The sequence below is a fragment of the Oncorhynchus nerka genome, linkage group LG24 (assembly GCF_034236695.1).
Source record: "Oncorhynchus nerka isolate Pitt River linkage group LG24, Oner_Uvic_2.0, whole genome shotgun sequence".
In the NCBI taxonomy this organism is placed as follows: Eukaryota; Metazoa; Chordata; class Actinopteri; order Salmoniformes; family Salmonidae; genus Oncorhynchus; species Oncorhynchus nerka.
The window spans coordinates 21,215,387-21,228,058 of NC_088419.1; the positions used below are offsets into that span (position 1 = coordinate 21,215,387).

Below are 12,672 nucleotides of genomic sequence, written 5' to 3' on the forward strand. Positions count from 1 at the left end.
TTCTCTGCCTCTAACCCTGTTACGGCGGCTGAGTCACTGGCTTACTGGGGCTCTCTCATGCCGTCCCTGGGGGGGGTGCGTCACCTGGGTGGGTTGATTCACTGTTGTGGTCAGCCTGTCTGGGTTGGCGCCCCCCTTGGGTTGTGCCGTGGCGGAGATCTTTGTGGGCTATACTCGGCCTTGTCTCAGGATGGTAAGTTAGTGGTTGAAGATATCCCTCTAGTGGTGTGGGGGCTGTGCTTTGGCAAAGTGGGTGGGGTTATATCCTTCCTGTTTGGCCCTGTCCGGGGGTGTCCTCGGATGGGGCCACAGTGTCTCCTGATCCCTCCTGTCTCAGCCTCCAGTATTTATGCTGCAGTAGTTTATGTGTCGGGGGGCTAGGGTCAGTTTGCTATATCTGGAGTACTTCTCCTGTCCTATTCGGTGTCCTGTGTGAATCTAAGTGTGCGTTCTCTAATTCTCTCCTTCTCTCTTTCTTTCTCTCTCTCGGAGGACCTGAGCCCTAGGACCATGCCCCAGGACTACCTGACATGATGACTCCTTGCTGTCCCCAGTCCACCTGGCCATGCTGCTGCTCCAGTTTCAACTGGCCTGGGCCCTAGGACCATGTCCCAGGACTACCTGACATGATGACTCCTTGCTGTCCCCAGTCCACCTGGCCATGATGCTGCTCCAGTTTCAACTGTTCTGCCTTACTATTATTCGACCATGCTGGTCATTTATGAACATTTGAACATCTTGGCCACGTTCTGTTATAATCTCCACCCGGCACAGCCAGAAGAGGACTGGCCACCCCACATATGCTCTCTCTAATTCTCTCTTTCTTTCTCTCTCTCGGAGGACCTGAGCCCTAGGACCGTGCCCCAGGACTACCTGACATGATGACTCCTTGCTGTCCCCAGTCCACCTGACTGTGCTGCTGCTCCAGTTTCAACTGGCCTGGGCCCTAGGACCATGTCCCAGGACTACCTGACATGATGACTCCTTGCTGTCCCCAGTCCACCTGGCCATGCTGCTGCTCCAGTTTCAACTGTTCTGCCTTACTATTATTCGACCATGCTGGTCATTTATGAACATTTGAACATCTTGGTCATGTTCTGTTATAATCTCTACCCGGCACAGCCAGAAGAGGACTGGCCACCCCACATAGCCTGGTTCCTCTCTAGGTTTCTTCCTAGGTTTTGGCCTTTCTAGGGAGTTTTTCCTAGCCACCGTGCTTTTACACCTGCATTGTTTGCTGTTTGGGGTTTTAGGCTGGGTTTCTGTACAGCACTTTGAGATATCAGCTGATGTACGAAGGGCTATATAAATACATTTGATTTGATGTCAGTAGGAGACCAAGTGAAAATTCAACTTAAGTTAGGATTCACCCCTTCATGAGCAATGCTACCCAAATAACATAGATCTTAGTGTCTGCACTGTATTGCAATTCTTGTAGGAAGCATCACCTGTTCTTCATTCTCGATCTTGTCGCTGACGTCTTTGGTGCCCTCTCCCTCGCCGATGCCACCGCCCTCGTAGTCGTGGAACTCTGTGGCCCCCTCTCCATCCCCTCCCTCCAACTCCTGGGGGAGGCAGAAGCCCTGCAGGACAAGACAAAGGCAAATCAGCAAAGAAAAACAGTGGCTGTACAGTAGCACCATTGCAGCTTAGGTGACGTACCCAAACAGTAGAAATAAAGAGCTTCTGAAACTACAGGTTGTTCTAAGATTTTTTTCACAAAAGCACATGCATTTGTGCTTGTGTTAGAAAACAGATCCAAGTACAGGGGTTGCATACAGTACCTTCTGGGCTAACTCAGTGAAGATGCCGGCCAGGACAGAAAGCAGTTTCCCAGTGCTCCTGTGGGCTCCCATTGACACAGCCAGGTAGTAGCATACCAGCTCTGAGTACAGCCCCAGCATGGGGTCTAGACGCACCAGCAGCCTGCACGCCTCACTCAGCTCCTAAACACAACACGCAGGACAAAGAAGGAAGACAGAGGCTCACTGGTGATATATTCTGAATTTCATGATAAAGCTATCTGAAACAGCAGGACATCATCGTTCAGAAGAACTCAGAAGAAAGAATGATTAACTCCTTGGCATTACCGACAAAATCGTCGAGTTGCAAGGCGTTTCAGTGGTGGTTGTGTATCTCCACTCCACTAGAGGGTGGTATAGGCTACAGTGTATGCTGTGTGACTACTGTACCTGGAGCTGCTGAGGTGGACAGGAGTCTCGGTGGACTCGGAGTCTCTCCAGTAGCTGTTCCAGCGTGTCGCTGACCTCCCCCAGGGAGAGAGACGCCACCTCTGCTCCCAACTCCTCCTCCAGCAGACGGCTCAGGTGACCAGGCTTCAGCAGGTCCTCCTGGGGCTCCTCCTCCTCCTCACCTTCTGGAACTGGCAGATACAACAGGAAATTACACCATTCTTCATCAATGGTCGCGACTCGCAGAACACTAGGATTGATCATGTTAACGCATCTTGGCCCAGTCGTATTCTGGCATTCTTGGGATAGCTTTATTTGACAGCGAGTTCTTCGACAGTTCTCCATCAATAACCACACAAGCATACAAGGCATTAAACAAGCGTTTCTTTATGGACAAGTTCAGAATGTCCCTCCCAGTTCCAGTCTGTTTTCTTCCATTTGGTGCCTAGTGAATACAACCCAGGTGTGTTATTGGAGGCAGACAGCAGGGGTGACTCCTCACCTCTCTTGGTGTCTGTCTGCTGTTCTCTCGGCTGCTCCCCATCCTTTCTCTTCACCAGGGTCTGCACGGCAACCAGCACAGTGTTGATGGCCTTCTCCAGCTCAGCAGAGAACTCGGAATGGAATGTTTGCTGGTAACCTACAGAAAGAGAGGGGAAATTATTTTGCCAATGTAATAACAGTGTAATAGCATTGTAACAGTGTAATACCATTGGAATGAAAGTATAATAGAATTGTAACAGTGTAATACCATTGAATGGAAGTATAATAGAATTGTAACAGTGTAATACCATTGGAATACAAATGTTTCTATGATGGGGTCTAGAATGGGTTACTTTAAAGAAGTGGTGTAAAGTACTTTAAAGTACTACTTAAGTTTTTTTTTTTGCTGCAATACTTAGCAGCACAGGAAAAATTGTCCAATTTAAACACTTATTTTACCAGGTAAGTTCACTGAGAACATTCCCATTTACAGCAACTACCTGGGGAATAGTTACAGGGGAGAGGAGGGCGGACCTCTGATCTGGCGGACTCACTAAACACAAATGCTTTATTGGTAAATTATGTCTGTGTGTTGGAGTGTGCCCCTGGCTATCCATAAATAAACAAAAACAAGAGAATTGTGCCATCTGGTTGGTTTGATAAGGAATGATTTATACTTTTACTTAACATATAACATATTTTAGCAATTACATTTACTTTTGATACGTAAGTATATTAAAACTACTACTTTTAGACTTTTACTCAAATAGTATTTTGCTGGGTGACATTCACTTGAGTACTTTTTCCACCACTGCTTTAAAGCTTTTTTGTGACAACTGCTGATGTAAAAAGGGCTTTATAAAATACATTTGACTGATTCATAAAGCATGGTCTGTTCTCACCTGTGTGTCCGTGGCCCAGGGAGAGTAGCTGTGTCTTCCAGGTGGTGAACTCAGTCAGGCTAGACTCCAGCTCTCCCCTGACATACTGCAGGCCACGGGTCAGACCAGGCTGGGTGTCAGCCGTGCCCTCTGGGGCGTTGGGGGTGAAGAGCTGCTCCACCACGGGCATCTGTGCCGCCACGGCACCCAGCCGGTCATAGCCAGAGCAACACACAGAGAAGTGGCTCCTGAGGAGGTGAAGAGAAGGGAGGGTTAGCAAATGAATAGAGCATGAACAGGAAGGTTATGCTTAAAGCTGCAATATGTAACTTTTGGTGCGACCTAACCAAATTCACATAGAAATGTGTGTTATAGATCTTTCATTCTCATTGAAAGCAAGTCAAAGAAGCGGTAGAACTTTTATGTGCTCTACTTCTATGCATCTTTTACTTTCGGTTTTGTACACCAGCTTAAAACAGCTGAAAGTACAATATTTTGTGTTATGGAAAATGTATTTCACAGCGATTTAGATGGTACAATGTTTCTCTACACTATACTTGCTTGTTTTGTCAAACTGAAATTATGCAAACTATTCTAATTTTACAACCAGGAAATGGCGGTGCATAGTGCATCTTCAAATTATTAAAAAAAAAATCTGCTGATTTCAATATAGAGGATATCTTAAAAGAAAAGTAATGAAGACAAAAACTCAATGCTCTTTTTTGTGTAATGCTATCAGTATTCTTGTGTAATGCCTTTCTTGTGCTCCTAGGCCTTACCAGGAGTGCAGCGCCCCCTGTGTGGACTGCAGTGCCACTGCATCCAGCTCCTCTTTCAGGATTTGGGTTTGACCCAACATGTCCACCACACGCTGACTCAGCTGGCTCCAGGCCGGGTCTCCTCTCCTCAGCAGACACCCAGGGGGCTGCCTCTGAGCCGCCATGGGGGACGGGCACCTCAGGGTGGGCTCCCTCTGCCCATCTACCCCCTCCGTCTGCTGGGGGCCCTCGGGGCAGCACTGCAGCATCCAGGATAGCTGCTGGAGGAGGGTGGCACACTGCCCTGCCAGGCCCTGGGCCTTGATCACCCAGCCCTGGAGGGAAGCCTGGGGGGGAAGGCCACCCGCATTCTCACTGTGGGACTGGAGGTGAGCCTGGATGCCCTGCACGCTGGCTGTTAGCCTCCTGTATGTGTTTGAGAGAGGATAGAAGCCAAAACGAGTGTGAGAAAGACAACTACAGTTCCAGATACTCAGGCGGTATCCTAAATATTATAAGGCGTTGTAGGGAACAGAGTGCCTTGTCAGATGCAGCTATATTCAGAGATACTCTATCCAGATGGTAAGCTCTGAGGTGTAAGCTTAAAGGTCATAGGTTAAAGGTTAAGGTTCACCTGAGGTGGACCCACTGCTCTGTGAGCTTGGCCAGGCGCCGCCTTTGCCTGAGCAGCAGTTTGAACAGGTGGGAGGAGAAGCCTCGGCAACGATCAATGTTCCCAATCCCCAGCTCCTGGAAAACAAGCAAACACTTCAAAACGTCAGACAACAATTTCCAATTGCAGCACAGTTATATTTACTGCGCCAGACACCGTTAAGACCATGGAGATTCTATGAGAATGGCACGTAAATATTCGGTTTAGACCCCATTTAGAAACACAATAACATTGCTCAATTGCAATTGGTAATTTCCTTTCAGTCTCTCACCTTCGCAGCGCTCTGGAGGGCAGTCATCATGGCTGTTCTGCGGGCCCACGAGCGGTAGAAGTACTTCTGACAGCCGTCCCACGCAGCGCTCATCTCAGTAAACAAACTGAAACAGACAGTTCCATGCCACAGTCAACCGCCTACTCCATGACCCACTGCACAGCTATTTAATGACCTACTGCACAGCTATTTAATGACCTACTGCACAGCTATTTAATGACCTATTGCACAGCTATTTAATGACCTATTGCACAGCTATTTAATGACCTATTGCACAGCTATTTAATGACCTATTGCACAGCTATTTAATGACCTATTGCACAGCTATTTAATGACCTACTGCACAGCTATTCAATGACATACTGCACAGCTATTTAATGACCTACTAAACAGCATCTCAAAGTGTATTGTCTAATATTCCAGGTGTGGTGTCTGTAGCAGCCAGGTGGGTGTGTCTTGTCTTACGTTTTCTCTGCCTGCTCCTGGGTCCAGACTGCAGCCAGGGCGGTCTGCAGCTCCAGAGGCTGCAGACACAGGGTCTCCTCTGGGTCCGCTGTCCTGTTCCAGTTCAGGCCCTTACGGTAGGACAGACCTGCAGAAAGACAGCAGCACCGTCAGTAAACTAAAATACTGCACAATATCAGTGTAGACTGACAGTGTTACCACAATGACATTGGCTATACTTGCGATAAACAGTTCTCTTTAGAGACTCACCAATCTCAGCCAGCATCTTGAAGAGGTCAGACAGGGCTCTCTGCTTCTGCTGGAGGATGTGTTTGACCTCTGACTTCTGCTTCTCCTTCTCGGCTTTCAGGTCGATCGTGAGGCTCTGGAGGTCGCGCAGGTTGCTGATGATCTCCCCTGAAATAAAGACAAATATCTTACAGTCAAATCTATAATCATAGAGGCCCCCCCCCCCACATTTCTCATCCAAAACCTGATGCCTTTGTTTTTCTCATCGTCATTCATGATGGATTCTCAATGAGGCAGCACAAGCAGACGTTCTTCATCTAAAACCTGTGACACCAGGTTTTCTCCAACCCCTACCGGTGAAGACATCCAGGTCCTCAGAGAGCTCTGGCAGAGGGTTCTTCTTCACCAGTGTCACACACATCTTCCTCATCTTCCTGGTGAGGAGGGCCAGGCGGCCCTGCAGAGACGAGGGCTCCACACCCGCCGGTCCCTCCTCTGGGGACTCACTCTGGAACACACATCACAGATACAGTATGTCAAGAACAGTCATTGAAAATTTCATGAGAATGTACTGAAGAAGCTCTTTGTGGATAGAAATACTGGTCCAAACTGTCATTTTATGAGCCAGAACATTAACGTTTTTGTGTCGGAACAGAACATTGATACCATGGTATAAATGCCATATTAACATTGTGCATTATTGACACTGATGAAAGTGATTGTGTCTACAGAGGGCTGTACTGTACCTTTAGGTCTCTGGTCCTGCCAGGGAGGGTGTTCTTCAGGGCATGGTGAACCCTGTGGAGTGGGGTGTTCTCTTCGTTGGCATCCACACTGTCCAGGCTGGCACTGCTGCCCTGCTCCATCAGCGCTGGAGCAACCGGCCCGCTCAGCTCCGCCTCAAACTTCTTCACAAACTTAAACAGGGTTCTGGAAAACCAGAAGAGTGGTAGATATTGTAATGAACTTGTTGTAGTGGGAGACATTGTGCTTACTGTATTGAGTTCAAGCTCCAAAAGGTTTGGTATAACTTGTTTGTTTTTTTTACAATAAAATGTTGATATGTTTTGGCAGGTAGCCTTACCGGTGGGTCTTATCCACTGACTGTTTAATGGACCAGAAACTGACGTCATTCCACTTGGAGATCTTCACAAAGTCATTGAGTTCCTTCTCAATGGGCTGGCGGAGCTGAGTGACTTTGGTCTGGATGCATTCTGAGAACTGTGTGTAGTACTTGTGCAAATTCCATAGGAGACGGCAGAGAGGTTCTGTGAAAGCAGGAAGGATTTCCTGTTCAGAACTACACCCGCATGTTTGAAAGGTCAACACCAAGCACTGTATTACAAGACAGCCAGTCGACTGTATAAGTGCAGACTACACATGTACTGGATGTCTGACTATGTACGTGCCTCCATATATGTGTGTGTGTGTGTGTGTGTAAATCTGACTGTGTGTGTTTGTGTATATATATATATATATATATATATATATATATATATATATATAAGTATGACTATGTGAGAAGGTGTTGCGGTTTGTCCCACCTTGTCCATGCTGGCTGGGGGCCAGGAGGAGGTGGCAGTGGAAGCTGAGCAGCATGACTAGCCTGGTGTGGTACTCTCCCAGGGTGGAGCCCTCCATGAAGGCCTGCAGCGTGGAGGAGACCGTGGACAGGGACAGACTCTCCACACCATCGCCCTCTACTGGACAGAACAAACAGGACAAAGAAATGGAGCATGGTGAACCCTGTGTGTTGTGTTCATTAGGGCATGTAATGGAAAACGATTTAAAATGTTTTTCAACGAACGAAAATGTGTGTTTTTTATTGGACTAGTCCAGGTAGTCCCTTCCTGTTCTAGTCTGTTTTCTTCCTTTTGATGCCTAACAAAGACAACCTAGGGTCATCAGCAATGTGCAATAGTTACCTGCGCTGGTGCCCATCCTCTGCTCCTCCTGGTACCTCTCAACCAGCTGGTAGAGGGAGAACCAGTGCTTGGTGGATCTCTCCGTGTGCCGCTTCAAGGCATTGTCCAGACTGCTGGACCAGCAGCTATTGACGCCAAGGAAGAAAGAGTTAACCAACTCTAGTGGGTCGTATGAAACCAGACCCATTTTATCCCAGTGTCACTCAAAATGCATGCTAGTTGGTCACCAATTGTCTACACTCCAATAACTATAATCTGAAACGATATTACATTATAAAAAGGTATATTACATTGAAATACACAATAGTATCTTAACCAGGATTATAACCCTGCCTGCGGTTTCTGTTATTTACTTGAGCTCCAGTTTGCGCCACTGGATGATGAGGTTAGTGACAGGCTCCAGCTCCCTCCTCAGAGAGACCTTGCGGCTGGCGTTGTTCTCCCACTCCTGAGGAGGGTAAAGGGGGTTAGGTTAAAAAGGGTTAGGGCCATGGATGGAAAACATGGGCTTGCGTCCCAAATGGCACCACATTGCCTTCATAGCCTACTACGTTTGACCAGGACCCAGGTCAAAACTAGTGCACTATAGAGGAAATAGGGTGCCATTTGGGACGTAATCCCAAGGGAGTGTCCCTAGGATAACTAGCCTGGTCCCAGATCAGTTTGTATTGTCTTGTCAACTCATTTGGTCATTGTCACAACAGCACAAACTGTTCTAGGACCAGGCTTGGAAAGGGAGAGCAGCAGCAGGACTCACTTGGGCTTTGCTGAGCAGGATCTCCAGCCCGTTGAGGAACTTGGCCAGTGGGCTGGCCAGACTGAAGGCCATGATCCTTTCCATCACCACCGTCAACTGGAACAGAGATAGGCAGACTCAGCAACACTAAATCACCTGAATGCGCCCACAGGTGGTAAGGGTAGGCAACAACACATTTGCCATGCTGATCCTTAACATGAGAGTCCCTCAGGAGTGCGTGCTTAGTCCCCTCCTGTACTCCCTGTTCACCCACGACTGTGTGGCCAAGCATGACTCCAACAGCATCATTAAGTTTGCTGACAACACAACGGTGGTAGGCCTGATCACCGACAACGATGAGACCTGGCAGTATGGTGCCATGATGACAACCTTTCCCTCAACGTGATCAAGACAAAGGAAATGATCGTGGACTACAGGAAAGGAGGGCTGATTATGCCCCCTTTCCCATCAACAGGGCTGTAGAGTAGCAGGTTGAAAGCTTCAAATTCCTTGGTGTCCACATCACCAACAAACTATCATGGACCAAACACACCAAGACAGTCATGAAGAGGGCACGACAACGCCTGTTTCCCCTTAGGAGACTGAAAAGATTTGGCATAGGTCCCCAGATCCTCAAAAAGTTCTACAGCTGCACCAGAGAGCATCCTGTCTGGTTGCATCACAGCCAGGTATGGGAACTGCTCAGCATCCAACCGCCAAGCGCTACAGAGGGTAATGTGTACGGCTCAGTACATCACTGGGGCCAAGCTTCCTGCCATCCAGGTCCTCTATACCAGGTGGTGTCAGAGGAAGGCCCTAAAAATTGCCAAAGACTCCAGCCACCCTATTATAGACTGTTCTCTATGCTACCGCACGGCAAGCGGTACTGGAGCGCCAAGTCTAGGTCCAAAAGGCTTCTTAACAGCTTCTACCGCCAAGCCATAAGACTCCAGAACAGCTAATCAAATGGCTACCCAGGCTATTTGCATTGACCGCCCACCCCCCCTTTTTTTAAATTCTGCTGCTACTCTCTGTCTATTATCTATGCATAGTCCCTTTACCCCAACCCACATGTACAAATTACCTCAAATACCTCGACTAACCTGTACATTGACTCGGTATCCCCTGTATATATAGCCTTGTTATTGTAATTGTATTATTACTTTCTTTCTTTAGTTTATTTAGTAAATATTTTCTTAACTCTTATTTTTCTTAAAACGGCATTGTTGGTTAAGGGCTTGTAAGTAAGCATTTCACAGTAAGATCTAGACATGTTGCATTCTGGGCATGTGACAAATGAAATTTGATTTGGCACTGGTGGAAGCGTCCACTCTGCATGGTTCTCACCTGGACTAGGGCGGGGTGCTCGGGCCACTCCGACAGCCTATGTCCGACAGCCAGGGCTAGCTGCTCCAGGACAGGCAGACACAAGCGGGCCTCACTCATGTTGGGCTGCTGGTAGAAGTCATAGGGCCCGTCTGGTTGGAGGGTCAGGCTCTCGGGGCCTGGGGTCCCCTGGACAGTGTTCTGGAGCAGTGTGCTGAGAAGCAGCTGGGTGCCTGTCAGCTGCTGGTCCATCTCAGAGTCTGAGGGTCACAAGGGGGACAGATGGTTTTAGACAAAGTCATAATGTTTTAACACAGCCAACAGTAGAGCTTTGGAAATATCCTAAAGATAAAAGCAGGATTAAGTTACATGATATCATTCTGTAGGTAGGGCTTAAAAGTCCCAACATATCTCATTTTCAGATGTGTAATTTTATAGAAATGAATTCAAACATGGCGTGACTAAGTGTACTACCCACCCATGAGATGGTAGAAGCGTGACATCACCGGGGCTGTGGTCTGATAGGAGGAGACCAGAGCCCGGATGTGATCTTTGCTGTGATTGGCTGGAGTGCTTGTCTGGTACCACAGCGATTGGGTGTAGCCCAGACAGAGGCGCTGATGAACCTGTACCACAGTGTTCATACAGGCTGGAGACAGGAAGCCAGCCTCGTTGGGATCCTCTGTCACTTCCTCCTCCTCCGGTTCTCCTCTGTCTGCTGGTCCCTCCAGACTGGGCTGGGTGGTGATGTCAGCAAAGTCCTATGTAGAGAGAGCAGAGAGGAAGAGGGAAAGAGGAAGAGAAGAGAAGGAGAGAGAGAGAGAGACAGAGGCAGCTGAGTTATGGTTGCAAAGTTGACCAGGTGAGTCAACTTTGTAAAATGTGATAAACCAAAGCGAGATTACATTGGCTAGCCCTGAAAAGACTGTCCTGTAGTGTACCTTGTTGAACTGGGGGAAGCAGCGTCTGAAGTCTCTCTCCTCTTGCTCGTCCTCACTCAAACCTGTTCCGTGGAGTCTGCTGCGGTGGCGATACAGACTGGCTTCTAGCTGCTCTTTCTCCTGCGCACGCCTCTCCTGCTCGTCCCACTCATTCACCAGAGCCTGGGCATATCACAAGACAAACATGAACACTGGTTGGGCCACCTGTCAATCAACAGGATCAGACCACAAACACCAATAAAAAAAGTTGACATCCCATGTTATCCAATCAAAACGTGTGACACTCACCTGACAGATGTGTCTGAAGAGTTTGAGTGTGTCCTGGTTGAGCTGACCAGTGGAGAGGGCGTGGCACTGCAGGTACAACAGAGCATTCAGGAGTAACGTCCCTGGCTCTGGGACCACGTGATCCAGGTCCTGCTGGGGTAAGAGCTTCCCTAGGCCCCTCAGAACATCCATGCAGCCCCTGGAGCACAGGTAGTCTGCCCTGGCTAGGTAGGAAGGCATGCTGGGGGACACAGAGGGGAAGGCCAGCAGGCAGGACACCAGCTTGGGCAGGCCTGGAATCGGGGTGAGGGAAGAGGCCACCTGGGATGCCACCAGTCTCATACCATGCCTCAGCTGGATGATGGCAGTCCTCAGGGGCCCCACTACATCAGGGTAAAGCGGGTACTCCTCCGCCAGCCTCTGGGCGAAGCGGTGCTGCGAGGCCTGCCACACGGCCTCCTCCTTCAGCAGGCCCTGTGCCCCCGACCTGGATTTGGTGCTGCTCCCCTGGAGGGCCTTGAGCAGGTGAGAGAGCAGATCCTCTATGGAGGCTGGCTGGCCTATGCTGCAGAGGTAGTGCTGCAGCTCCTGGAAGAGCCTGCCATACTGGGGCTCGTTGGGCCTGCAGGCCTGCTTTCTGGAGAGCTCTGCTATCTGCTCCTTCACCTGCTGCATACGGATCCACAGGTACCTGCAGAATCATCACAGAGACAATGAAGTTTAGAAAGACCCTGTCTGGCAAAAAAACAGTCAACCAGAACTATCTGATCAACAACTGTAGCCAATACATAATACATGTCATGGTGTTTTAGGTCCGACACAGTGAGTTCTTCTGTTATTGTGTATGTTGTTCACCTGATGCGAGGATGTTGGAAGCCATCGGTGGTGCTGCTCTCCTCCAGCTCAGCTCCAGTCAACAGCTGAGAGGACAGACTGCGTCCTCTCCACTCCTCCTGCAGCAAAGCCAGCTGGGAAAGAGAGGCAGAGGCAACCTCAACTTCACATATAGGGGAAGAGAATGACACTACTCCAATGTTTAAAAGAGAAGAGACTGTTGATATCGCCCATCTCCCCTACTACCATACAGTGTGTTATGGATACAAGTATCCTGTGTGTATTTGTTTTCTCTCCTTCTGCCCTAGTCACAGGTGGCAGTCATCAGTCGCCAATCATTCGCCACTGAAGACACACCTGTTCCTTTTCCCTTACCCAATCACATCCCCTTTCCCTTGATTTAAATACCCAGTCAGTTGTTTTCCCAATCTCTCGCTCTCTCTCTTTTGTTTTTGCACCTACATGTCACATTTGTCCATTATTATGTGAGTATGTATTGTTATGGTGTATGACTGTTTGTTTGTTGGTGGGAAAAGGGGGTACAAAGCCAAGTCGCCCATGGGAATACATTACCCGTAGGAAAACTTTGTCTAAGTACCCTAGTTAGAACTGGGCGGACCACCCACTGTATTTTATTGGTTAGTTAGCTAGCTGTTCGTGAAGCAGGCTAGACTAGGTTAGGGTTCTTTTGG

The 12,672-nt window shown here is 48.6% G+C and overlaps 1 protein-coding gene across 1 annotated transcript in view; it reads right to left on the reverse strand.

The window, feature by feature from the left end:
* The window catches only part of LOC115107657 (midasin-like), a 65,988-nt gene that overhangs the window by 10,495 nt on the left and 42,821 nt on the right, over window positions 1-12,672 (reverse strand). Inside the window, 22 exon segments of the mRNA XM_029631149.2 lie at window positions 1,449-1,583; window positions 1,785-1,946; window positions 2,193-2,383; window positions 2,695-2,832; window positions 3,578-3,804; window positions 4,336-4,740; window positions 4,949-5,064; window positions 5,259-5,364; window positions 5,724-5,850; window positions 5,973-6,119; window positions 6,306-6,459; window positions 6,698-6,881; window positions 7,036-7,219; window positions 7,496-7,654; window positions 7,877-8,001; window positions 8,230-8,324; window positions 8,634-8,729; window positions 9,960-10,198; window positions 10,417-10,699; window positions 10,880-11,041; window positions 11,168-11,837; window positions 12,002-12,114. Coding sequence (XP_029487009.2) covers window positions 1,449-1,583; window positions 1,785-1,946; window positions 2,193-2,383; window positions 2,695-2,832; window positions 3,578-3,804; window positions 4,336-4,740; window positions 4,949-5,064; window positions 5,259-5,364; window positions 5,724-5,850; window positions 5,973-6,119; window positions 6,306-6,459; window positions 6,698-6,881; window positions 7,036-7,219; window positions 7,496-7,654; window positions 7,877-8,001; window positions 8,230-8,324; window positions 8,634-8,729; window positions 9,960-10,198; window positions 10,417-10,699; window positions 10,880-11,041; window positions 11,168-11,837; window positions 12,002-12,114 — 4,218 coding nt within the window.